The sequence below is a fragment of the Elgaria multicarinata genome, chromosome 19 (assembly GCF_023053635.1).
Source record: "Elgaria multicarinata webbii isolate HBS135686 ecotype San Diego chromosome 19, rElgMul1.1.pri, whole genome shotgun sequence".
NCBI classification, from domain to species: domain Eukaryota; kingdom Metazoa; phylum Chordata; class Lepidosauria; order Squamata; family Anguidae; genus Elgaria; species Elgaria multicarinata.
This window is the reverse complement of record NC_086189.1, coordinates 13475064-13499426: the sequence shown is the minus strand read 5'-3', so window position 1 is coordinate 13499426 and position 24363 is coordinate 13475064. Positions and strand designations below refer to the sequence as shown.

General features: G+C 44.4%; 1 protein-coding gene across 3 annotated transcripts in view; it reads right to left on the bottom strand.

Moving 5' to 3' along the window:
* Window positions 1-1390: 1390 nt before the first annotated feature.
* CNTRL (centriolin) overlaps window positions 1391-24363 on the bottom strand; it is a 60707-nt gene continuing 37734 nt past the window's right edge. For all 3 annotated transcript variants that reach the window (XM_063144927.1, XM_063144928.1, XM_063144929.1), the window contains 21 exons: window positions 23694-23992; window positions 23090-23298; window positions 21734-21926; window positions 21047-21177; window positions 20102-20242; window positions 18812-18938; window positions 17527-17691; window positions 17014-17173; window positions 15304-15419; window positions 13892-14109; window positions 12291-12448; window positions 11393-11466; window positions 10689-10877; window positions 8888-9113; window positions 7830-8035; window positions 7165-7305; window positions 5624-5899; window positions 5042-5104; window positions 4271-4480; window positions 2531-2611; window positions 1391-1754 (listed from right to left, as the gene is read on the bottom strand). In XM_063144927.1, the coding sequence (XP_063000997.1) occupies window positions 2537-2611; window positions 4271-4480; window positions 5042-5104; window positions 5624-5899; window positions 7165-7305; window positions 7830-8035; window positions 8888-9113; window positions 10689-10877; window positions 11393-11466; window positions 12291-12448; window positions 13892-14109; window positions 15304-15419; window positions 17014-17173; window positions 17527-17691; window positions 18812-18938; window positions 20102-20242; window positions 21047-21177; window positions 21734-21926; window positions 23090-23298; window positions 23694-23992 (3377 nt within the window). In that variant the 3' untranslated portion in view covers window positions 1391-1754; window positions 2531-2536. The remainder of the gene's footprint in view (window positions 1755-2530; window positions 2612-4270; window positions 4481-5041; window positions 5105-5623; window positions 5900-7164; window positions 7306-7829; window positions 8036-8887; window positions 9114-10688; window positions 10878-11392; window positions 11467-12290; window positions 12449-13891; window positions 14110-15303; window positions 15420-17013; window positions 17174-17526; window positions 17692-18811; window positions 18939-20101; window positions 20243-21046; window positions 21178-21733; window positions 21927-23089; window positions 23299-23693; window positions 23993-24363) is intronic.

Genomic DNA, 24363 nt, shown 5'->3' with positions numbered 1-24363 from the left:
TTAGTGTTTGGGTAACTTGGTGCACTGTCCCCTTGGTGTGTGTCCTTTTTGTTTGGCTCCAGTTAGGTCCCCCCCTCCTCCAACCTATGAATCTTAAAATAGATGGGTATTACAGAATTTGCAGCTTGAATTCCACCATGCAGGGCGGGGTGGTGGGGGTGAGTTTGCCCAGGGACCATGACCTGTTGACACAATTTACGTTTGGGCAAAGGCAATCACTTCCTGCAGCTTGTTGGCGGTGCAATACCCCCCCCCCCCCTTCTTATATTCCCCCAAATTAAAGTTACGGTAGGTCTTTGTTTCTGTAACAGGACTTATTTGGGCTGCTGTACTCATTTAATGTAACGATGCTATTATCTAAATATTTGTAAATAAAGTACCTGTATCTAGATAAATCAGTAGTCATTCTTTGAAGATGTACACTAAAAAGGGGCGTGAATTTTGGGGGTCACTTGAAGCAGTGTTTCTTCAGTAGTTTACCTCGAATGCCACATGTTTCAAAGCTTGTCTAGTTACAATTACTTAAATAATAGAGCAAGTAGCCAAGTATGAAAGCAAACACTATTTGTAGTTCTTGTGGATTGTAAAATTGCTTTGAGAGCCAGTATTGGCTGTAAAGGAGGTTATAAAAATAAACTTGCATTTGTTGCAGCAGGCGGGGAAATCCTCAGACATTTAACTTGGTGGAACGATGTTCAAAATCTTCCAGTAGGCAGATTATCTAGTCAGACTTGGAACGACGTTTGATCATGGAATCCAAACCACTAATTTACTTGATCTTGTTCACTAGAGTTAACGCAGAACTTTGTTGCTTCGCTGGGGTGGAAGCCGTATCAGAATTGCTAGGATGAATTTGCCTTAGAAGCTATGCCTGGAAATGACCCTAAAGTCACTAAGCTTGTTTTCGAAAGCGCAGCATTGCTTCAATTTCAGATGTGTATGCTTAGACCTCAGACAAGTTAAAGATCAAGTCTTCACACAGGGCGAGCAGTTTTTTGTCTCGGGGAAAATCACACAATAAACACCATCCAGTTACGTTGCTACACCAGAGTAACCCATTACTCTCCCCATTACCCATGGAGACCAGCCTTCCATCCGCTGAAGATACTGAGCGTTCATAAGTCTGCTGTTTCTGTAACAAGGTTTGGGGAAGCCATTAACCAATGCTGCCAGTAAGTAGGAGCTGGAGCGAAGGGCAAGTCTAAAACATAGATATTAAGTTGTCACTGGCCTTTTGCCTGCAGAAAGTGGACCACAAACCAGACTACAGCTATGTGAGCAGTTGACTCTCCCCTGCCTCTTGATGTTCAGATTCCTTCCATGTCTTACATAAACATGTATGTAGATGAAACTGAGAGGATGTAGTCTTTAAATACGTAAATAGCAAAAGTTTAAAACTTTTCTAAAAATTTTATTAAGAAAATATTTTACCCAATCCAATACAAATTTTCACTAAACATTGGTAAAAAGGAATGTAAAAAACCCCTAAGCATTCATCGCTATTTAAATAATTCCAGGCATCCTTGCATTGTAGCAAAAGTACACATGGCTGTAACTTCCAGTATTGCCAACTTTCTCAACAGAAAAGCGCATTCAGTGAAATACATGTAGGGAATAAACCTGAGATCAGTTGAATTGTTTCAAAGAAGGTAGATAGGGACTTGTAAGCAAATGAGGTAGTAATCTTCAGATACTTTTGAATTCAGGCTATGGGCATTCGCCCTACCAATGCAGTTGTGTATGTTACCGTGTCTCTAATTAAAAAAAAAAAGTTGAGTTTATTATGGCACAAATTACGTTGGCTGCACACAGTAATATCAAATTACAATCAAGACAATTGTCCCCATCTTTTTACTTACAAATTTTGGTTTGTCATGAATGGTGAAGTGAGCCACCACGGTCCCTGGGTGAGTGTCCTAGGGACTACAGTTCTGATTTCATCCATTGTTTGCTTTGTAGCCTGTCTAGTGAGAGCACTTCAGAAGGAAGGCTCAGGATAAATCCTCTCCTGGCTTCTCCAGTCTCCTTTCCTGGTACCACTGGAACGCCCTCTCTCCACGGTCAGGTTTCCATCCTCTAAGACACAGTCGGTACAGTTCTCTCCCCTATATTTAGATTATAGCTATTTTCTGGTTGATACCCTTACTTCGTCAGGGTGTCGCAGTTCATTCTGTTCCAGGGAAGTGCTGCCTCTGGTTTAGAGCAAGCTATCTTTTTCTGGGTTCACCTACTTACTGGAACTGCATCAATCCCCATTGGCCATTAAAATTCGTGAGTTGGTTTGTGTGGCCTTAGTGTTTGACACAAGACATGGGTGCAAGTTGCAACTTTTCTTCCTATTGCTGCATCGGAGTTGGGCTGCACTCTGTAAGTGGCAGGTCTTCAAGAACACCGGAATCCTCAGAAATAAGTCCTACTTTGTTCAACAGGGCCTACTTCCTAGACAACGCTTCGATTTCAGCCTATGTCTTTGTAATACGTTTATCAAAGTTTAACACATTATTCATAATGCAGCTTCCTTACCTCTTACCTGGGATTATGCTTTGTCCTGATGGTTGATTTGAGATTGTGGCAAAATAGCAGCTGCTGTTCTGGAAGGGGATTGGGCAAACTAGGGGAAAAAATAATTTTCATATAATACCTCCAAGGTTGAGATATTTTGTAAAAATATAAAGAGCGATTTTGTAAAAAGTATAAAAAGTAATATTCTAAATCTTCCTTCAACGGAAGATGAGTAGGTCACAACATTTTATGATGAACTTTTGGGCTAAAGTCCCAAAAGCTTGATATAATTTATTTATTTATTATTTATTTGTTAATTACATTTCTATACCGCCCAATAGCCAGAGCTCTCTATAAAAAACCCAAATTGCCAACATGGTGGTTTAATGAAAGGCTCTCTCCCTATAACTTTCTTATTTGGGGGGATTCCCAGGACTTGAGCTGGGGAGACTCCTACGACAGTGTTCCCACGAAGTTGGGGAGTCACCAGGAAATCCTCCCAAAACTGGACAGTGAGTCCAAGTTGTACATATCAGTAAAATTTGAGGGGGCAGCACCTCACTACAGTAAAATATTATGCCAAACTTCTCCCCCCCTCAGAGAGGGCAGCAAACTCTCGGTTGAGGAACCCAAGGAGCTCCAATACCTCATTTCTGAGGAAACTAATAAAACACTTCCTCAGGGTGTGAGCTGTCCGGGGGGGGGGGGGGGGGAAGAATTCCAGAACCCCTTTTCCCTCCATGGACAGTTTCATACACCCTCTCCCTCGGAAACAGAAAAGACTTGAGATGTCAGAGCTAAGAAAGGAGTTCCCTCATGGCTGAGGACTTCCCTGCCTTTTTTCTGCAGTGCCTCTGACAGGAGGAGCCATTTGGTCTGTTTTGGGAGCTGCCGGCCGGCCTTTCGCCGGAGGGGAAGTTCCCAAAGGGAACTGCGGAAGAGCCTGTTAACTCCTTTAGAGGGCTGCATTTTTTAAAAAATAACCAAATAAATAAGAATTGCCTCATGACTTTGAGGAGTTCAAGGTTCCCCTGGTGGCTGGTCCTGGTCCCTGGCATTCTGGTTCTAAAGCTCTGGATAAACCCAGCCGTTGAGATGGCAGGGTCACTGTTCCTTCTACGAAATTTCTGGAATGTGCCTATCAGCAGAATATGTTCTCATTAAGATTTAGGCAAGCCAGCTAAGGTTTCTGCCTTCAAGTTTGAGATTGACATGGTTTTACTCTTCTTTGGCAGATACACTTTTTGGAGATTCTTTGAAGTTGTTGTAATAGAATCACGGCCAAGAAGCAGCTTCTTACTCTTTTGGGATACTAGGTTGTTGCATCTCTCAGGAAGAACACCACAACAACGTGAAGACTAACCAGGCCCTAGCAATCGGTCAGAGAACGTACTGTGCTCCAACAGTTGGTCTAGCACAGCCTTCCTCAACCTGGGGCGCTCCAGATGTGTTGGACTACAACTCCCAGAATGCCCCAGCCAGCTGGCTGGGGCACTCTGGGAGATGCAGTCCAACACATCTGGAGCGCCCCAGGTTGAGGAAGGCTGCTCTAGCACAACAGAAGAGGGTTCAGGCGCCCTGGCTTCTGTCACCAACCATAGAAACAAGAGTAACGGAGTTAGTTTCCTCCCTATTGTAAGCCACTTTCAAAGACAATCTGATCAAAGGGCAGAAAAGCAGGGTTTAAATCTTTGAAAGAAATAATAAAAAAAGAAAGGTTCTTATACAAAACACAAGTTCAGAAGCCCAAATCAGTGGGAAAACTTACCTTGTACTTTGCAAGGGTTGACTCTTCGTGCACAGAGGCTGTTAGCCCTGAGGAGTTTGAGGACAGAAACAGCGAGTCCGTAGAGGTACTGCTAACCAGTTCGTCCAACACGTCAACTTGCCTCTTCAGGCTATGGAGGGTGCCCTCCGTCTGCTGCTTTCCTTTAATTAACACCTCCACTTGCTTGGACATGCACTGCCGAAGCCGAGCCTTAATAAACACACGGAGTTAGCAGATTCTAAATTTATTAGATGGGAAAGGAAAGGAACCTCTCGTGCAAGCACTGAGTCATTTCTGACTCTTGGAGGGACGCCAGCTTTCACTGACGTTTTCTTGGCAGGCCTTATAGCGGGGTGGTTTGCCGTTGCCTTCCCCGGCCGTTATTACCTTTCCCTCAGCTAACTGGGTACTCATTTTATCAACCTCAGGAGGATGGAAGGCTGAGTCGACCCGAGCCGGCTGCCTGAAACCAGCTTCCGCTGGGATCGAACTCAGGCCACGGGGAGAGTTTCAGCTGCAGAAACTGCTGCTTTACCGCTCTGCGATTCTTGCTATATAGACGAAGGTGTATATGCTATTCAGAGCAACTATACCCACTCCCCCGAGAAAGTACTGGTCCAAGGAAAGATGGAACAAATGTCATACATCTGTTTATATGTATCTATCATGTATGTTGCTCCCAACTTTTGGGAGTCCAGCAAAAAAGGTGTGAAGATAAATGGCGCTATTGGAAGTGATCTCACCCGAGCGGACTGTACGAACTGTCACTACCTTGAGCCGGTCTTCCTGGTGCTGGAGTTGCTCTCGGCGGGCTTTTCCTCGCCACTGCTCATCCTTTGGGGAGAAAGAATGAACCACAATAGACCTTAGTGGCAGACCGTCCAAGGGGCAAGGAGCAGGCACCACCTGAGACGTGCCTTCACCAATCATTTAGAGCGCACAGAAGATTGTCTGACAATACAGATTACGGTGGGACACAGGTTGAAAGCAGTTGGATGGATGTATAGATAAAGATATAAGGCAGCTTCTGCTACCCTGCTCACGTATGGAATATTTCTAGATATTAATGCAATTTTACATTAATATCTAGAAACTAGTGAGTGGCAGAGATGAAAGAGAGGGTGAGTGGTGAGCAGTTTCTAGCAGTTAAGGGTGTAAAAAAGCCTATTGTGTTTGTGTATTTCCAATGCAAGTGGGTTGTCATGCATGGCAGTAGGGGAAGTGCCTGAGTTCTTGCTTCAGATAGACATTCTTGGCATCCACCAATACAGGAAGAAAGGCTTTTGCTTCTAATCTTTTCACACACGAAACAGTTCTGGTTTCTAAACCTGATTTTAGTAGAACTGAGTTTACCGTGATGTGGACTTTGGCCAGGTCCAGCTTTTCATCGAAGCACAGCATCCGTGGTTCACTATCTGTGAACGGATAGTTTTCCTTCAGGCTTTCCAAGTCCCTTCGAGGGCTTCCCTTTGCTTCAAAATTAGCCTCCAGATGTTCCAACAGCTCCGGAGGGGACTGACTGAGATCCTTCAAACCACTCCTCATTTTGTCTTTCACTTCCAGTTTGAGCATTTTCACAGCGCCCTTCATTTCTTTTTGCCGTTTCTCCAAATCCTCCTGACTCTTCATCTAAGCAACAGGACGTAAGGACAAGAGTGGCATTTCAGAGAAAGTACTGAGCACTAACAAGCAATTTGCAAACAAGGTCCGGGGGAGACACTCAGCAAGCCCTATGCAACTGCCTGCAGACACAGGGGGAAGCCACTGAAGAGCTCACAACCTCACTGGGATTGTGTGAATTGGGACCTCTGTGAATGCAGTGCAGTGGAAACACACTTTTGGGATTTGCCTTTTCTGAGCCACCGCAATCCCACAAATTGCAGCAGCTGCCATATTGCCAAAACTTGTGGAGTCACCGGCTCACACAACTGGCACCTGCGTGCAATCCTGGCCAATTGCCCCACAGGAGATGGCATGGAGGCTGCTAAGCGTATGTCCCAGGCCTACATTGATCACGTGACTACAGCTGGGTGAAACTGTCAAAGTTCAGCCATTCTGGAGCTCTTTCTTTAAAAAACCATGCAGATACGAGCTGAATGTAAACGAATTTATCAGCTGAGAAAGACAACTTCAGCTGCGTGCAAACACTTTTATTAAAAATAAAGAATTGTCCTATTGCTCTAGACACTCCTAATTTCTACTACTGGCGATGACCTTTTATTTCCTGAGAGTTTTTGTCTCTTTGCATGTGAGATAAGAGATGGCAGCCGATTGTGCCAGAGCGGAACGATTCTAAGCTGCACTAACTTCAGAAGAAAAGATCTGAGCGCGTTTTTAAAGTCACAGCTTTGAGTTATGAAAAGGGTGATGCTAAGACTCAAGCTGGCCTGGAAGCTGTAAGAATGTAAGACGGTCCCAGCTGGATCGATCCCATCTAGTCCAGTATTCCACCTCCCAGTGGCCAACCAGACGTCCCCCAGTAGATCACGATGGCAGCAGACCTCCTCTGTCATTCGTCTCCAGGAACTGGTGTTCAGTGGCTTACTGCCTCTGAACAGGGAGGCTCTATTTGGCTCTCAAACCCAAGCGCTTTTGGGAGATCTGTCCTCCGTCATGAATTTGTCTAATGCTTTAGATATTGGGCTCGTGGCATCACCACACCGTGTGGCAGCAGCTTCCATAAATTAATTCTGTGCTGTGTAAAGAAATTATTCCTTTGGTCCGTCTAGAATTTGCTGCCAATCAATCTCATTGGGTGACCCCGAGTTTTACTGTTATGGGGCAGGTGGAGGAAAACAGCGCCACGGCCTGCTTTGTCCACACCACATATACCGACGGATGGGAATATTCAGTGCACCAGACGACAAAAATGTACAGGAAGGTGGATCGTCTACCTGTGACTTGAGCTGCATGTATTCCTCTTGGATCCGGCCGAGGTCCCTCATCAATCGCTTTGCTCGCTGGTGGTTGTCTTGCGCCACTTGCTCTAAAGAAGCCATTTCTTTCTGCAAACCGTGGTTTTCCTCTTTCTGTTCCTAAAATTAAAAATAGGTGGCAGGCTGGGGATACACACAGCTCCTCTTTTGGTTTCCCTTCAGAATGAACAAATAATCTCCTCCGAAACAAAACTCAACATAATGGAATTACTCCCCGGGATAAAGACACTTTGATTAGGACTCTGCTCAAGGCAAACGGCATCAAGGAATAGTGGGCGCAGCAAGTAAGAGTCTGGACCGTGAACCACGAAGCGTCAGGCTCAGATCCCGCCGTTGCCATGAACTCGCCAGGCGGGCTTAAGTGAGCCGCGTCCTCAGCGTCTTTGACCTGAAATAACTCTGACCTGCCTTATAGAGTTTCTGTAAGAACTGCTGAGATCACGTACGTGAAATGCTTTGAACACTCCCAAGTTCTATAACCAGTGCTAAGCATGGAGGCCGCTTGGTTTAATGGGGCCAAGGCAGTCATGATGCCCACGATCCCAATCGATTCTTATTCTTCTCAAAGAACAGCGTTATTAAAACGATGAAAACATTACAGGGGGGGGAAAAGAGCGACATACGTGCAGCGCTCTCTCGAGCTGGATCCTCTGGGTCTTGATGGCTTCCTTCAGGCCTGCGATTTGCTTTCCTGCCTGTTTCCTTTCTGCTTGGATCTGCTCTTGAAGCATGCGCTCCTCGGCTTTCGAGAGCTCCAGCTTCCTTTGGAGGGAGAACACCTCGGACACCTTTTCTTGCAACTCCAGTTGTTTTTCAGAGACCTGATGTCCTGGAATCAGAGGATGCAGTCTTTGGTCACCAAAAAGCCACATTTCTGCTGTCCAGCTCCTGAAGAAGTAACCCCCCCGCCCCAATTGTATTTATTGCATTTGCATCCTCCAAGGAGCTGAGAGCCCCACCTCAACCTATCGCACAGGGTTCTTTTGTGGCGGAGGTATTCAGCGAGCTGCAGAGTTCAGTGTAGATGTGAATCACAGAATCATAGAATAGCAGAGTTGGAAGGGGCCTACAACGCCATCGAGTCCAACCCCCTGCTCAATGCAGGAATCCACCCTAAAGCATCCCTGACAGATGGTTGTCCAGATGCCTCTTGAATGACTCTAGTGTGGGAGAGCCCACAACCTCCCTAGGTAACTGATTCCATTGTCGCACTGCTCTAACAGTCAGGAAGTTTTTCCTGATGTCCAGCTGGAAGCTGGCTTCCTTTAACTTGAGCCCGTTATTCTGTGTCCTGCACTCTGGGAGGATCAAGAAGAGATCCTGGCCCTCCTCTGTGTGACAACTTTTTAAGTATTTGAAGAGTGCTCTCATGTCTCCCCTCAATCTTCTCTTCTCTAGGCTAAACACGCCCAGTTCTTTCAGTCTCTCTCCATAGGGCTTTGTTTCCAGACCCCTGATCATCCTGCTTGCCCTCCTCTGAACACGCTCCAGCTTGTCTGCGTCCTTCTTGAATTGTGGAGCCCAGAAGCTGGGATTCCCACATATACACAGTGAGGCCCACATATCACAGTTGAAATGAGGGCTTGTTCTAAAAGCATCTTTGTCCTGAACCTGTCAGGTGGGATACAAATTATAGCACATATATATAAAAGTAGTGGCTGCAGCCTTAAACCCAACATACTGGTTTTGCTAATGGTTTCTTCAAGGGCTAAGCGACAGGATTCCTCCTCTTGAAGCTTCCGGATCTGCTCTTCTGCCCTTTGAACTTTGCCAATTGCTTGCTCCAAAATGCCCTGCTGCTCTGACAGCTCTTGTTCTAACAGCTGTTTCTGATCTTTCAGTTTAGCTGTACACTCTTCCAACTTCTGTCCTTCGTGTTGTGCGTCGTCCCGAAGGTGCTGAAGAATCTAGCCAAAAAGAACAGGTCAAGAATTAACCTTTGGCTGAGGGAGGCCACTTGAATTGGTACGTGCTCTTGGTTTTAGCTCTCTCATCTGTCTCTTGAGCCCCAAATCCCTCCTTATTTCAAGAGAGATCTTGATAAAATTTTATGTAGGGCCTTTTAATCTAATCTGATATGCCAGTTATGCTGAGCTGGGGGTCAAGGAGGGATTTCCCTGCCATCCGTTTGTTTTTTTAACGGACCCCAGAACTGTTGTTTTTAAATGGATACCGTTGTTTTTATACTGCTTATGTTTTTGATGGTTTAAAATTTTGTAAACTTTTTAATGCTCACTGTTTTTAACTTTTGTAAACCGCCCAGAGAGCTTCGGCTATGGGGTGGTATACAGATTGATTTCGGGAACCAGAAAGTTCGACCATATAACACCTGCTCTGGTCCGCTCGCACTGGCTGCCTGTATGTTTCCGAGCCCAATTCAAGGTGCTGGTTTTGACCTATAAAGCCTTACACGGCTTGGGACCACAATACCTGATGGAACGCCTCTCCCGACGTGAATATACCCGGTCACTACGTTCAACATCTAAGGTCCTCCTCTGGGTGCCTACTCTGAGAGAGGCTCGGAGTGCGGCAACAAGGGACAGGGCCTTTTCGGTGGTGGCCCCCAGACTATGGAATGATCTCCCTGACGAGGCTCGCCTGGCGCCAATGCTGCTATCTTTCCGGCGCCAGGTTAAGACTTTCCTCTTTGCCCAGGCATATGGCGGCACATCTTAATCACCCACATGTTTAGGGTTTTTTTAACGGTTTTTAATGCTTTGTGTGTGTATGTTCTGTGTTTTAGAATTTTAAATTTTGTATACTCGTTTTTATCTTAATTTTAGAATTTCTGTAAACCGCCCAGAGAGCCTGGGCTATGGGAGCGGTATATAAGTGCAATAAATAAATAAATAAGTGGTATACAAATGTAATAAATCCAATCCAATCCAATCACTCACCCTGGCACTCAACAGCGACGTTGGTGTTTGTCTCCTTTACCACAGAGTATCAAAACTAAAGGTGGAGGATTCGGGCCAGGGGGTCTCCTGGGGAGAGGCCCTGTGAGTAGACTTTGATTCACATTCAAGGTGTCACCAATTTACTGGACTTGGGTGCGGGAAGGAATCGGGGAGAGGTCAGAACTCCGTGGCAGAGCAAACTTTGCGAGCTTTGCACGCAGGAGGATCCTCCAGGTTTCACCCTTGGAATCGCCAATCAAAAGAGCTGGGGAAGATCTCTGCCTGAGATTCTGGAGAGCCAGGGCCAATCAGAATATGCAATACGGAATCAGATGGGCTACTGTTTGGATTCAGCCCAAGGCAGCTTAATGTGTTCCACCAGGACAGCAGGGCTAGTGATTCTGGGGAATTTGGACATTCCAAAAGGGCGAACTAAAAGAAACATTTCTTTAAGATGTGGGTTTTAAGAAGCAAAACCATTTACAGAGTGACAGGTCAAGTAAAGTTCTCCTTATACTCTAGTCAAAACACAGAAAAGTGTAGCTGAAGAGATCAGCTGTAAGAGAGTGGATAGGATTCCTGTACCCTCTCTCGTTTGGCCCGTTCCTGCTCCTGCTCTTCAATTTCCCTGCAAAGTTTCTGCAGCTGCTTTTCCTTCTGCCTCTGTGCTTCCTGGCATTCCTCGTGCTTCCTCGAATATTCACTCAGGCGCTCTTTCAGGTCTGTCTGTTCTTGAAGTAGCTCCTCTTTTTGCTTTGAGACATTTTTCATATCCTGACATTTCAGAACAGGAAAAAGCAGCAGAAACACTGTAGACACGACATTTCAACATTTTTCAAGGCTTCAGAGAGCTTCAGCTATGAGGTGGTATATAAATTTAATAAATAAATAAATAATGTACCATCACTACAAAGCAATGATGCCAGACATGAGCTGGGCTCACATCATAGGAGAGTCTTCCCCAACCTCGTGCCCTAGCATCCCTCATCCAGCATGGGAGTTGTAATCCAACATGTCCGGAGGGGGCCAGATTGGGAAAGGCTGCCGCAGGTGGCAGAACAAAACAGTCACAGCGCCTTAAAACGGTTAATTTGTATTTACCATTTATCACAACACACTGAGCCTAATTCTATGCCTGTTTATTCAGAGATTAAATTCCTCTGATTTTAATACCTACATCAGTGTATACAGAATTGGGCCGTTAATTTCAATGAGAGGCTTCGTATTCCAATGCAGTTGTGGGTTTCCTGTCCATTCTACCCCAAATACTGAAACTAAACAAGACTCACCTGTTCCAATAACTGAAGATGATGCCTGGAATCATTCAGTTCAGCTTTCAATATATTCAGTTCCTCCTTTTTTTCTAAAGAAAATACATTTTACAGCTTGTTGAAAGAAAGAGCAATAAATAAAGGAAGGTGTAAATATTTGAGGGTGGATTTAGTAAAAAGAAATAAAAAAAACCCATCACAGATTAAGTTACATTCGATCAGGCACTCTGTTACACAGAGGAGGGTTGGGATGTCTTCTCGATCATCCCAGAGTGCAGGACACGGAATAATGGGCTCAAGTGACAGGAAGCCAGATTCCGGCTGGACAGCAGGAAAAACCTCCTGACTGTTAGAGCAGTACAGCAATGGAACCAATGACCTAGGGAGGTTGTGGGCTCTCCCATACTAGAGGCATTCAAGAGGCAGCTGGACAGCCATCAGTCAGGGGTGCTTTAAGGTAGATTCCTGCATTGAGCAACAGGGTGGACTTGATGGCCTTAGAGTCCCCTTCCAACTCTACTATTCTAGGATTCTGATTCTATGACTGGTTCCCCATAGCACTACACTCCCTCTGAAGTTCACTCAGAGTGGCTCCCTCTGTACAGAGCTCCCTGTGTATTGATGTCAGGTGGGCACCAACATTGTTTTGTTTTTGGCACCTGCTAAATACATTTCTATTTCATCAAGCCTTCCCTCATTAACCAGCCATGGTTTTCTTGGCACATCCTGTTTTTAAAGGTTTATTTGGTACTTTGGTTATTCTTTTATTTTATTCCTCCCCTTTTTATTGTTCACCACTCGGATATAGTTCACTGGATGTGAAGCAGAATATAAATCTTGTAAAAAAAAAAAATAGATGTTGTAGCTCTAAGTAAAAAATGACTACTGTGTAGGAATCTGGAAAGCTTTCCTCTACCATGAAGATGCTTCTGTAGGTCTGCAATGTCAGCGTTCAAAGACGTCTTGTGTTTTTGTAGCTGGTCAACATCAAGCTGCAATTTTCGGACATCCCAGTCCATCTTTTCTATGCGGGTAAGGGATGCTTTATTGCTGTCTTCTGTAGAAGCCAAGGTTCTGTAAAATGGGGTAAGACGTACATTTATTCTGAATTCTGGTTGACGTTTTTGAGAAGGTCAATTCACTTAAAAATGGAAAGAACGGGTCATTGCCATTGTTGTGTGAGACTTTATCACTGAATGGAGAGCGAATGCTCACTGGAGCCGAAGTGATAAGGTGGAGGTGAGAGGCACTATAAGGAAGTGATATCAAGTAGCCAGGAGGTTGTGTCGTGATGGCTATTTTAGCGTGTGCCGCACATGGTTATCCTGGTACCCAGTTTGAACTAGCAGGGATGAGCATTGGAAATCAGTCTGCCTGGTGCTAACTCTTCCCTGAAAGCCAAAAGGCATGGTTAGTACTGGATGGCTGACTTCTGCATGGCTGTGCCTGTTTGTGCCTCTGTTCTTCAGACAGTGCATTCCTTTCCACCACCTCCCCTCAGGGTTTTTAAGGGTCTGTTAATGTTAACTCATGGTGCCTAGTCCGGAAACTTCAGCTAGTTCAAAATAGGGCAGCCAGGCCCTATTACACCACATTACACCAGTTCTAAAATCTCTTCACTGGCTGCCAATTAGTTTCTGGGCGAAGTATAAAGTGTTGGTTATCACCTTTAAAGCCCTACATGGTTTGGGTCCAGGCTATCTGCGGGATCGCCTTCTCCCGTACAATCTGCCCCGCACACTCAGGTCCTCTGGGAAGAATTTACTCCAGCCAGCCAAAACTAGGCTGACAGGTATTACCCAGAGGACCTTCTCTTCTGCTGCTCCCAGACTGTGGAATGGCCTGCCGGAGGAGTCTCGTCAACTTAGCAGTCTACTAGCATTCAAGAAAGCTATCAAGACTGAACTCTTCTGGCCGGCCTATCCAGTGGAATTTTAGGATGCTTTTAGGATTTTTTTAAAGGATGTTTTAACAATGTATACTATGTTTTTTAATCAGTATTTTATGTATTTTATACTTACTGCCGTTCCCCGCCTTGATCAAAATGGAGAGGCGGTTAAGAATTATTATTATTATTATTATTATTATTATTATTATTATTATAACTATGCACAGCAGCTTATTTTGCAAATAGCCTACTGTGCCCTGAGAGACAATCAAATTAAGCTACACAGCATAGTTTATTCCTCCACTGCCCCGTCCCTCCTCCCACCTGGCTGGGCAGGTATTCCAGCTTCCTTTGCCGATTTTCAAGCCTTTGCTGGGTTTCCTTTCTCTACCAGTTTGTGACAACAACAACGACGAAAGGGTGTGTGTGTCTAACTCCTTGAAAGTTTACAGAAATGGAACAAAATTTAATATACAGGTTCCCCTTATGGGGAGCTGCCACATGTACTACTGGATAAATGCTCCACGAAGACTAAAATGGCTTTCTTTTGAGAAGACAACTAAAAAAACAACAACCCTGCAGGATATTTCCATTGAGGGAAACACCTCTCCTCCGTTTAGCCCCTTCACCTTTTGGTTTGTGACAATTTCCTCTCCAAGCTGTTGCAGTTTTCTTCCAGCTGCTGCTTCTCGGCGCTCAGTGCCTTGACGCTCTTTTGCAAAGTGCGGAGCTGAGAGTTCAGCTGCTCAGCCTCTTGCTGGGTCCTCTCAAGAACCTGCTTCTGACGTTCCACTTTGCCCTGCTCCTGCTGGGATGCTCTCTGGAGGTCCTCCAACTCCAGTTTCCCCTAGGAATTAAACACAATGGAAACGATGGGACAGATTTCAGTTTATTCCACACTACGCCCATTTGCCATAGCTGTACAATGTCACCTCCCCTTTGCTTTTGGATAAATACCTTTGAAAGTGGTCCTGTTCCTGCACCTTGTCTGCCCCACTGGGAACTTGGGGACGTTTTGGGAAACCAGGGCTTCCTGGAGCCTTATTATTATTATTATTATTTATTTATATAGCACCATCAATGTACATGGTGCTGCCCTCCCATACAGTTTAGTTTTTTGTACACTGGAAGTGCATTGTTTTTTAACTTTTATATAAGCAGTGCACTTCACACATGTCCCCTCAAAGTCATGTTATTCTTTCAGAGATATCTCACTTTCTGAGCAAAGAACCATCTTTTGTACCCGGGAAAATTCAGGTGACGTATCTATTCCATTGCAAGAGCCATTTCAAATATTTTGCAGAAGCAAATATAAGAACATGAGACGTGCCCTGCTGGATCAGACCAAGGGTCCATCTAGTCCAGCACTCTGTTCACATCAGCCATCGGCCAGGGATGAACAAGCAGGACATGGTGCAACAGCACCCTCCCGCCCATGTTCCCCAGCAACTGGGGCACACAGGCTTATTGCCTCGAATACTGGAGATAGCACACAACCATCAGGGCTAGTAGCCATGGATAGCCTTTGCCTTCAGGAATTTGTCCAACCCCCTTTTGAAGCCATCCAGATTGGTAGCCATCACAATAACTTGTGGCAGTGAGTTCCATAATTTAACTATGCGCTGTGAAGAAGGACTTCCTTTTATTTGTCTTGGATCTCCTACCAATCAGTTTCATGGGATGATCCCGGGTTCTAGTATTCTGAGAGAGGGAGAAAAATGTCTCCCTGTCCACATTCTCCATACTATGCTCCCAGACTGTGGAATGGCCTGCCGGAGGAGACCCGGGTTTGCTATGGAGTATACGCACGATACACAGCTGCAAGCGATCACGGTTCCCTGATGAGGGTACCAGTCAGGTACTTGGTGTAATACGCACAGAGGCTGGAGCATGGGTTGTGCTTGAAAGAAAAGTGATGGGCACCTATCAGACAGAACTGCCAACTTAATGGTGTGTCTGTAAACCTTGCCCAGATTAAATATGTGTGGAAGCTGCTGTGTGCAGGGTGTCCTAAGTGGCATAAAAAGCAACCCTCACATACCTCCAGGAGCTCACTGTGCATTTTTTCCAGTTCTTGAAGTTTTTGGTTATGCTGAAGTTTTAAGCCTTCTAGTTCACTGCTTTCAAGTTGCAACATTTCCAGCACGTGCTTGAGTTCTAATAATGGACGGCAAACACAAAACCACGTAAATTCCAAGCAAGTCAGTCAAACAGAAAAAAGACCTTCAGAATCATTCTGTACCATCTCCTGTTTAAACAACAGCAACAACTAAAGATCTCATGTAACAACAATGGGAAAGACCCCTGGAGAGCTGAGGTAGAAACAGCTGGTGCCCTCCAGATCGGTTGGACTACAAATCCCAGCTTGGAAAAGGCCGGAGTAGACAATACAGGAGCGGATGGACCATTGCCCTGACTTGGTCTGAAACGGCTCCTCGTTTCCTTTTTACACTGTGAATTTACATAGCCTCTGAAATCTCTTTCTGCTCAGGTTTTAATTCTCAGTGGCAGTATTTTTGTAATGGGTGGGGTGGGGTAGGAGCTGGTCCGTTGAAGCTGCTGGTTGATGGAGGTTCTGCAATAATTCTAGTCTTCCAACCGTAAGTGGGGCGAAAGGGAAGGATTTGTGCTGGATTCCTTGCTAAAAGCAAGCTATGTGCAACTGGCCTGGGGTTCTGGAGAGGAATTTTGGGCAGCTCAATCCACCTCTCGTCAGCTAACAATGCAAGAACCTAGAATGGCGCTGTTGCCTCTCCTTTTTCCTCTTAATGAGGGAAGGGAGAGGTGTCAGATGGGTGAAAGGGAGATAAACAGAAGATCCCCTGGAGAGGATCTTCACTATCGGACTCTGCCTGTTGACCAGAGGAAGAGAAAATCCAAAGTTCTGCAGTGCCCTCCAGGAGATACAGGAGAACAATATTTATCATTACTCCCAAGTTTTAATCTATTTCCACTCAAGTAGGGACAGTCTTCTTTATTGATACATTGTAAGCCACTCCGAGAGCCTTTTGGCTGAGGTGCGGGATAAAAATACTCTAAATAAAATAAATAAATAAATAAATAAGTATCTAAAAAGCAGAGGTCAACCTCTTTTTAGGTCTATGTTTGTTCTCCCTTCTCTTACTTCTTTCTTGGCAATTTAACTTAGTAATTATATGAGTTTCCCACAATCTCATCACATTGTGAGAGGCAGTGTGGTGTAGTGGCTAGAGTGTCGGACTGGGAGTCGGGAGAACCGGGTTCTAGTCCCCCACTCAGCCATGGAAACCCACTGGGTGACTTTGGGCCAGTCACAGACTCTCAGCCCAACCCACCTCACAGGGTTGTTGTTGTGAGGATAAAAATGGAGAGGAGGGGGATTATGTACGCCGCCTTTTTATTCTCCCAGTATTTTATCAATTAATTTTAACTTAAATTTAAATTTTACTGTTTTAACTCTGTATTTTAATTTTATATCAATTTTGCTGCGTGGTTTTTTATTCTGGTTGTGCTTTTTATATTGTATTGTGTATTTGTGCTTTTAACCTGTTGGTTGTCTATGATTTTAATTGTTGTGAACCGCCCAGAGAGCTTCGGCTATTGGGCGGTAAAGAAATGTAATAAATAAATAAATAAATAAATAAATTGGGTTCCTTGCCGGGAAAAAGGCGGCATATAAATGCAATAATAAAATAAATAAAAATTCATTTCTGCCAATGTGGGTAGGTTGTTTAAGTACGTAACAGACATGACAACAGTTTTTAAGCCAAACCTGTCTTATGCTTCACGATCAGTCCCAGGACATCCTGCAGTTTCTCTTCCTCTTTTTGGATATCTTGCGTTAGAAGAGAAAGCTGGGCTCTCTTTTCATTTAAGTGGGCGCTGAGTTCTCCTTTCTGAACACTCAGGTCCTCTAGAAAAGACTTCACCTCCTAGGCAAAAGAACCAACACTACCAATGCTTAAAAGCAGAACCGTTTCATGCCGACAGTGCAAACTTATGCATGTCTAGTCATCTGTAAATCTTATTAAGTTCAACAGGGTTTACTCCCAGATAAATGTGTATAGAATTGCAACACCAGTAATTTCATTTTATTTTTGCACTTCACTTCTCCACCCCCAGCTTCCCACATGGGATATTATCAATTAGAGGTCCACAAAATATATGCATTAAGGCAATGGAATACTTTGAACTACAAACGTCAAAGGAAACGGTTTCCAATTAAAAAAAAACACCAATCATCATAAACGAGCTCCAAAAAATAAATATGTAATTGGGAAAAAACCTGTATTTGTCGCCATTTTTCAGCCACCTCAGCCTCACCATCCCTGAGAGCTTCTGTGAGGTCAGCGCTTTTCTGGTCAATGCTGTTTTGGAGGCGGTGCAGTGCTTCCTTCTTTTGATCAAGCAGCCGGTCCAAAAGTAGCAGCTCCTCCTGTTGAGCTGCAGTCTAGGAAAATGAGAAGGGGGGGGGGAATGTAGACCTATAGCTGTCACGCTTTGGGATTATTCATTCACCTCTTGGTCCCTGAGATTATTTGAATGCAGGATGTCTCAGGGCGCTTGTTACTTTGAAGAGCTGGACTAGCGCAGTGGCTGAGGTTCGGGCCAGATCTCGGTTCTCAGCTCACACCAGCCCTGAACTCACTAGGTGCCCTTAGGCGGTCCATTCTTATCCCCATTTTAGCCCCCACATCCCACCCTCTGCCCAGTCCGCCTACAGTACAGGAGTAACAAAAGTAGTCTTACGGGGCTGTTGTAAGGATTACTGAGATAATACGTTTGAAATGTTTAGGACGCTCTAAAATACTCCTTATTTATCTATCATCTGGTGAGGGGAAGCAGCGTCTTGAGTCCCAGAGTGCAACATCTGCTCCTTATCATTAAGGGTAAAATACCAGAGGCCAAGTAACAAGTGACGAGGCCACTTCACCGAAACGTTAAGACATTACAGCGTTGATACTGGATTTAGTTGATGCATCTACCGTATTTCTTCGATTCTAAGACGCCATTGATTCTAAGACGCACACTAATTTCAGTACCACCAACAGATAAAAAAACCTAAGACACACCCGCGATTCTAAGACGCACCCCATTTTTAGAGATGTTTATATGGGGAAAAAAGTGCGTCTTAGAATCGAAGAAATAGGGTATGTTCAGCAAATCCAAGTAAAAAGAGTCTTGACTAGCATGTTCAAATAACTTTTTCCCTTACAGCCCCTTATCACAGGAATGTTTCCACCTGTTATGTCCAACTCTCTTCCTGTTTTTACATTCAAGCACCCTCTTTAAGACACATCACTTCACTCTGGCTTATTGAACTGGCCTCCCTTCCTCTTCTCCCTGATGTGACTTATATTTACTTTTAGACTGTAAACCTCTAAACGAGGCTTGTGTTATTTTTAATTTTTGCATAGCACCTAGCTCTTTTAGTTGCTTTAAAAACGATATAATAAATGAGTTATGACCATTTCAGACAATGGTCATTAACGAAACCCTCCTTTCATGGCAATTTACTTGTCTATCATCTCAGGAAAGTGTGGATTTTCCACAGCACAAATTGTACTCACCCGATCCTTCAGCCTCTCTAGATCACTCTTTTTGCTCTGAAGAATGTTTTCTGCTTCTTTAAGGATCTGGAGATGGTGATCTTCATTACCTTCTGCAACTTGTATATCTACCTGCAGCTTCTGAAGGCTAGAAAAGTTTGGAATGAAGTACATTTTTGAGGATGTGCAGACACACTGTGGCCAAGGGTTGCTCAGTTAAATGCTGGAGTGAGCAAGCCACGTACTCTGAACTGCTAGCCAGGAACTGTCCCCGGTTCAGCTCATCTCAGTAGCTGGTGAGCCCCTGCACAAATGTTACTTGATTTTGGATGCACATATATGGACCACAATACCTGACGGAACGCCTCTTCCGCCACGAACCTACCCGTACACTACACTCAACATCTAAGGTCCTCCTCCGGGCGCCTACTCCGAGAGAAGCTCAGAGGTCGGCAACAAGGGAGAGGGCCTTTTCTGTGGTGGCCCCCCAATTGTGGAACAATCTCCCCGATGGGGCCCGCTTGGCGCCAATGTTATTTTTTCGGCGCCAGGTTAAGACTTTCCTTTTCTCTCAGTGCATTCAACTGTATATGTTGAGTTTTAACTGACTCCAAAACTAGCTTTGGCCTGGCTGAGTGTTTTAAAAAAATTGTTTTAAATGTTACGCATTTTAATTTCTGTACACTGATTTTTAATTTTTAGTCTTTTTAATCTAATCTTTTGAATTTTTGTAAACCGCCCAGAAAGCTTTGGCTATGGGGTGGTATATAAATGTAATAAGTAAAATAAATAAATAATATGCTGCTAAGGGAATTAAGGGACACAGCGGTGGCTACTGAGAGTAGCAGAAAAGGTTATAGAGTAGAGAGAGTATACAGCTTTGGTGAGCCTGCTGTAATGCCCAGCTGAGGAACAATGTTCTAGTGTCCTTCACAGCACCATGTATGTACACTGAGGGATTAGAGCATATGAAGAGCCCTGAGGCTGGATCAGACCAAGGTATTATCCAGTCCAGCATCCTGCTCACACATTGGCCAACAGGAAGCCCACAAGCAGGACATGAGAGGGGAGAGGAGAAGGCTGTTCCGAGTGCAGCCAACTTTCAGAGGTGACAGACGCAACTATTTATTTGTGCATGGCTCTCTTCTGCTCAGAGCATTATGAACATCATAGCATTTACTATGAGTACGAATTTGCAAGTGAAAAAAAAATACACCGTGGCTGAAAACAGGCTCCGGAAACTGCCCTAATTCGCCAGGAAAATGGATCTCTCAAGTATATGATTTTGAAAATCAAACCAATTCAAGGTACCTTTCAGTTAATATTTCAATCTTCTGGCTCAAAGATTGAAATTCAGAATCTTTTGCCGACACAACTTTATTGATTTCTTTCAGAATCCCTTGTTGTTCCATCTTGTGATGTTCTAGGTCCTTTGCACCTGCTTGAAGCGACCTGAAAAGCATTCATAAAAAGACTTTTACTGTTGTTTGCTCATGATGACAGGTTCTCAAGTCGTTATGGGATTTTTAAAACTGGGATCCAAAGTTCTAAACCAAAAGAGCCAAAACCCAGAAACATCATGCTGCCAGTAATATCCACTTTCTTTCTTTCAACGCCGCTCTCAATCCTTAAGGACAATCTACTAGCAGCTTTAGTTCTAGCTTGTTATCGGGAGAGTTGGGACACAGAAGGTGAACAGGACTTGTATGCATGCAAAACTGAAACTTTTTCACTAGCTTCCATTCACTTTCTTAAGTGGTCTTTATTTATTTTGATTTATATCCCACTGTATCACTGGGCAAGGGGGTATTCAAAGGTGACTATCAGCCCATTATTATTATTAAATTATTATCTTTTCTCGCTCGTGGTGGTTTTTCTAGATGGTCATGACAGATTTTGCCAAGTCTTGCTGTCTTTTACTGATTCAGAAATTTCCTGACAATTGAGCATGTTTGAAGTATGACTGCTTTCCGAATATTGGAGTGGATGTATTTTGGCAGGCCCAGTTTCTGAAGGTTTTCTGTATAGTTTTTTGATGTGATGCCAGTGACTGATGTGATGAGTGGCCTCTCTTCCAGAGCACTGTTATATGGCCACTATGATGAATGAGGGGATCCAGTTAATCCACAAACAGGTGTGTAGCTTCATCCTCCCTTGAGTTCCCTGCCCAGAACCTACATGTATCTCCTGAGCCACACCATGGCCAACCCTGCTATGTAGGCCCAAATAATGAGATTTAACGTAACTTCAGCTTACCTTAGCTGCTGATCTGCTTTTACAAGCCTCACAGCCATCTCCTGAGCCCGTCGTTCTAACTCCTCGGCTTCTTTCTCAGTCCGAGACAAATGCTGCTTAGCGCTGTTGTATTTCTGAATAGTGTCTTTGGTCTAGAGAAAAAAAATGCATTTTGAATAGTGTCTTTGGTCTAGAGAAAAAAAATGCAAAAACTATCCTATACGTTCGTGTTTAAATTAGAAGGCTGTTACTTTCCACTTTCTCTCTCATTAGCATACAGAAAGGGCTTATTGGGGCACACCGCATGAGCACTTGTGGGGCCGACACCGTCCGAGCTCATAAAGCCTTATGTATAAATAACCTGAGGGTTAGTTTACTGAAAATTAGTAATACAATCTCCACTCTTATGCTTGTCAGATCCAATAGGGAAACAGGCTCCTGTACCTTTAACATTGGGGCAGCCAACATCTGGCCTTCCAGGTGTTTTGGCCTACAAATCCCATCACCCTTTGTCATTGGCCATGCTGGTTAGGACTGATGGGAGTTGGAGGCCAATATGGAACTGCTAAATCCACAGGAACTCTTGCTCCACAGTGAACCTGGCAATTCTATCTATAGCCAAAGATTGACAGGTTGGAGGTTCTAATGTGCCGTAGGTAATTCTGGGTTGGCACAAAACCTTTTGAGACAAATAAAACAAAGGATTACTTTTCCTCGAGTACTTTCAAGTTCATGTTCAGCTTCAGCAAGGAGTCTGTCTGCCTCCCTGAGTTCTGCCCGTCGCTTCAGAAGAGTTTTCTCCATGCACTCGATTTCGTCCATGATGTTTCCATGGTGCTGAAGAGGTTTCTCTAGCTCCAGCTCTGAAATGACGTCACTGACGCACCCATCAACTAAGTCTCTGAAAGACACGGGGGTAAGAAGTTGGCGTAGAAAGTCACTAGGTGGCAGGATGTTTTGCTAATCCAGCTTTCCCCCCAGTACTCAAATTATGGCAGAAAAAGCAAGGCAAGGGGAAGACCTCATTGACATTCACAAGCAGCATCCCCCCACCAATGTTTTTAGCCAAATCATGGGCTCTGGCAACATCTCCTAAGGGAGGTGGCACAAAAGCTAAAGGGGATGGCCCACTTTGGCCCACTGTAATTCAAGCACTGTTGTTCCCACCAATGCACCCTTCTGCTACTGCAGGCCATGGAATAATGGGCTCAAGTTACAGGAAGCCAGATTCTGGCTGGACATCAGGAAAAACATCCTGACTGTTAGAGCAGTACGACAATGGAACCAATGACCTAGGGAGGTGGTGGGCTCTCCCACACTCGAGGCCTTCAAGAGGCAGCTGGACAGCCATCAGTCAGGGATGCTTTAAGGTGGATTCCTGCATTGAGCGGGGGTTGGACTTGATGGCCTTAGAGGCGCCTTCCAGCTCTACGATTCTATTGTTCTATGATTCTATGCTTTACCCTTAGCTCTAGCAGAAAAAGCTACCAGGATGTCAGGCTGAAATAGAACACAGGCAAACCTGCTCAGCTCAGCCGAAAAAAACATGCAATGTCTTGCTGTTTGCACCAGAATAGGGGTGTGCTGTGGCAAATGAGTTGCCATGAAACATTCATCCCAGCACACAGAAAACTACCGTATTTCATCGATTGTAAGACTCACATTAATTTCAGTACCACCAACAGAAAAAAAAAACCTAAGACACACCTGTGATTCTAGGACGCAACCCATTTTTAGAGATGTTTATATGGGGAAAAAGGTGTGTCTTAGAATCGAAGAAATAGGGTACATGAGAAAAGCAGGGTGGGGTGGGGTTGAGGGAACTGTGAGGCCACCAAGCAGGTGATGAGTAAGCCTGAGACCCTGGAGAGCTGCTGCCTGTCAAAGTAGGCAACACTGGGCAAGATAGATAAGCGTTTTGTCATGGTACAAGGCACCTTCCTGTGCAGCCTTTTCTACACCATTCCTAGCGAAGGTGCACATGCAGGAAGGAGTGCTGTGACACTGCGAAAAGAGATGATGCAGGGGAAAAAACCTGTTAAAGATTTGATAGAGCGTCCTCACTTGCGTTTATGTCGTTTCTGGGCTATGCTACGGAGTTCAGCTACTTGGAGCTCCAGCTCTTCTCTTTCACGCAACAGGTCTTGAATGCCCAGGTGCAATTCGTCCATCTCTTTATTATGTTCACGATGAGCACTTCTAGGATGCTCGCTTTTGTGTCGCCGGGACGCTAACTTATCTATACGGTCCTCCAGCCTCAAGATTTTATTCTCCTGCAATTGGTTAATAGAATTAAAGACTATCTATCGATCATCATGTAAGGTCCCAAAACTTCCAGCATGTTCAGGGCCTGCTTTGCAGCCATTCTCGACATGTTCTGTGTTTTTCATTAAACAGCACCACCTAGTGGCTGTATTATGGCACATGATACATTAACACATTTATCAGCTTATCTCTGATCTTTTTAAAAGCGGGATAATGCTCAAAAAAGCGTGGGATACACACTGGAAGTTGACGACATCATGTAAAAGACCTGCAAACTTCCATGAGTGACCCAATCATGAACATGCAATAAAACCCTCTTGTAGAAATGCTCTTAGCCACAACTCTCTCAAAAGACATTTATTTTAGTTTCAAAACGGGGTGTCTTATGAGCCAGGAATCTTACCAAGTTATGATGCTCAGGTATGTTGCAATGAAGTACTCCAACAGGAACAAGAGGCACAGAACAGTTAGCAGGAAGAGGGCTATAAACAAGCTGAGCTCCAGCCGGAGGTGAGCCGTATAGAACTGTAGTTGGAGCAAGCTGTCCTCCATTGGCTGGTACAGAAGGAGGAGGTGGACCATACACTACTGCTCCCTGAGGTGCTGGAACGCCATCTGGCAGCAGAGTATAAATGACTGAGCCAGGAGGTGGTACAAAGGAAAATTCACCGTGAGTGTTCACTTCACCATCTTCTTGGTTTTCTGCATTTGACGACAGAGCAAAAATAATCTTAGTCGAGAGGTTAAGACATAGTCTTTCGTATAAGATGGGAATACAAACACAAACAGAGATACGTCTTCAGGAGAAAAAAGACATAGGGTGCAGAAACTCAATTCTAAGCTGATTGTTGTAGAAGGTTCAGCAATGCATATCTGATGTTATTATTGCTTTTAAATATGTTTTTATTGCAATTTTATACAGTGCTTTTGTGTACTACTTGGAAAGCCTCTTCTGGGCTGGTCAGCAGGATATAAATAAAACGAAATAAACATACTCCCTCTAGAATACAGAAGAGCAACATATAAGATGTGGAGCTGCTCCCACCCGGGACAAGATATAGGTTAAGAATGGC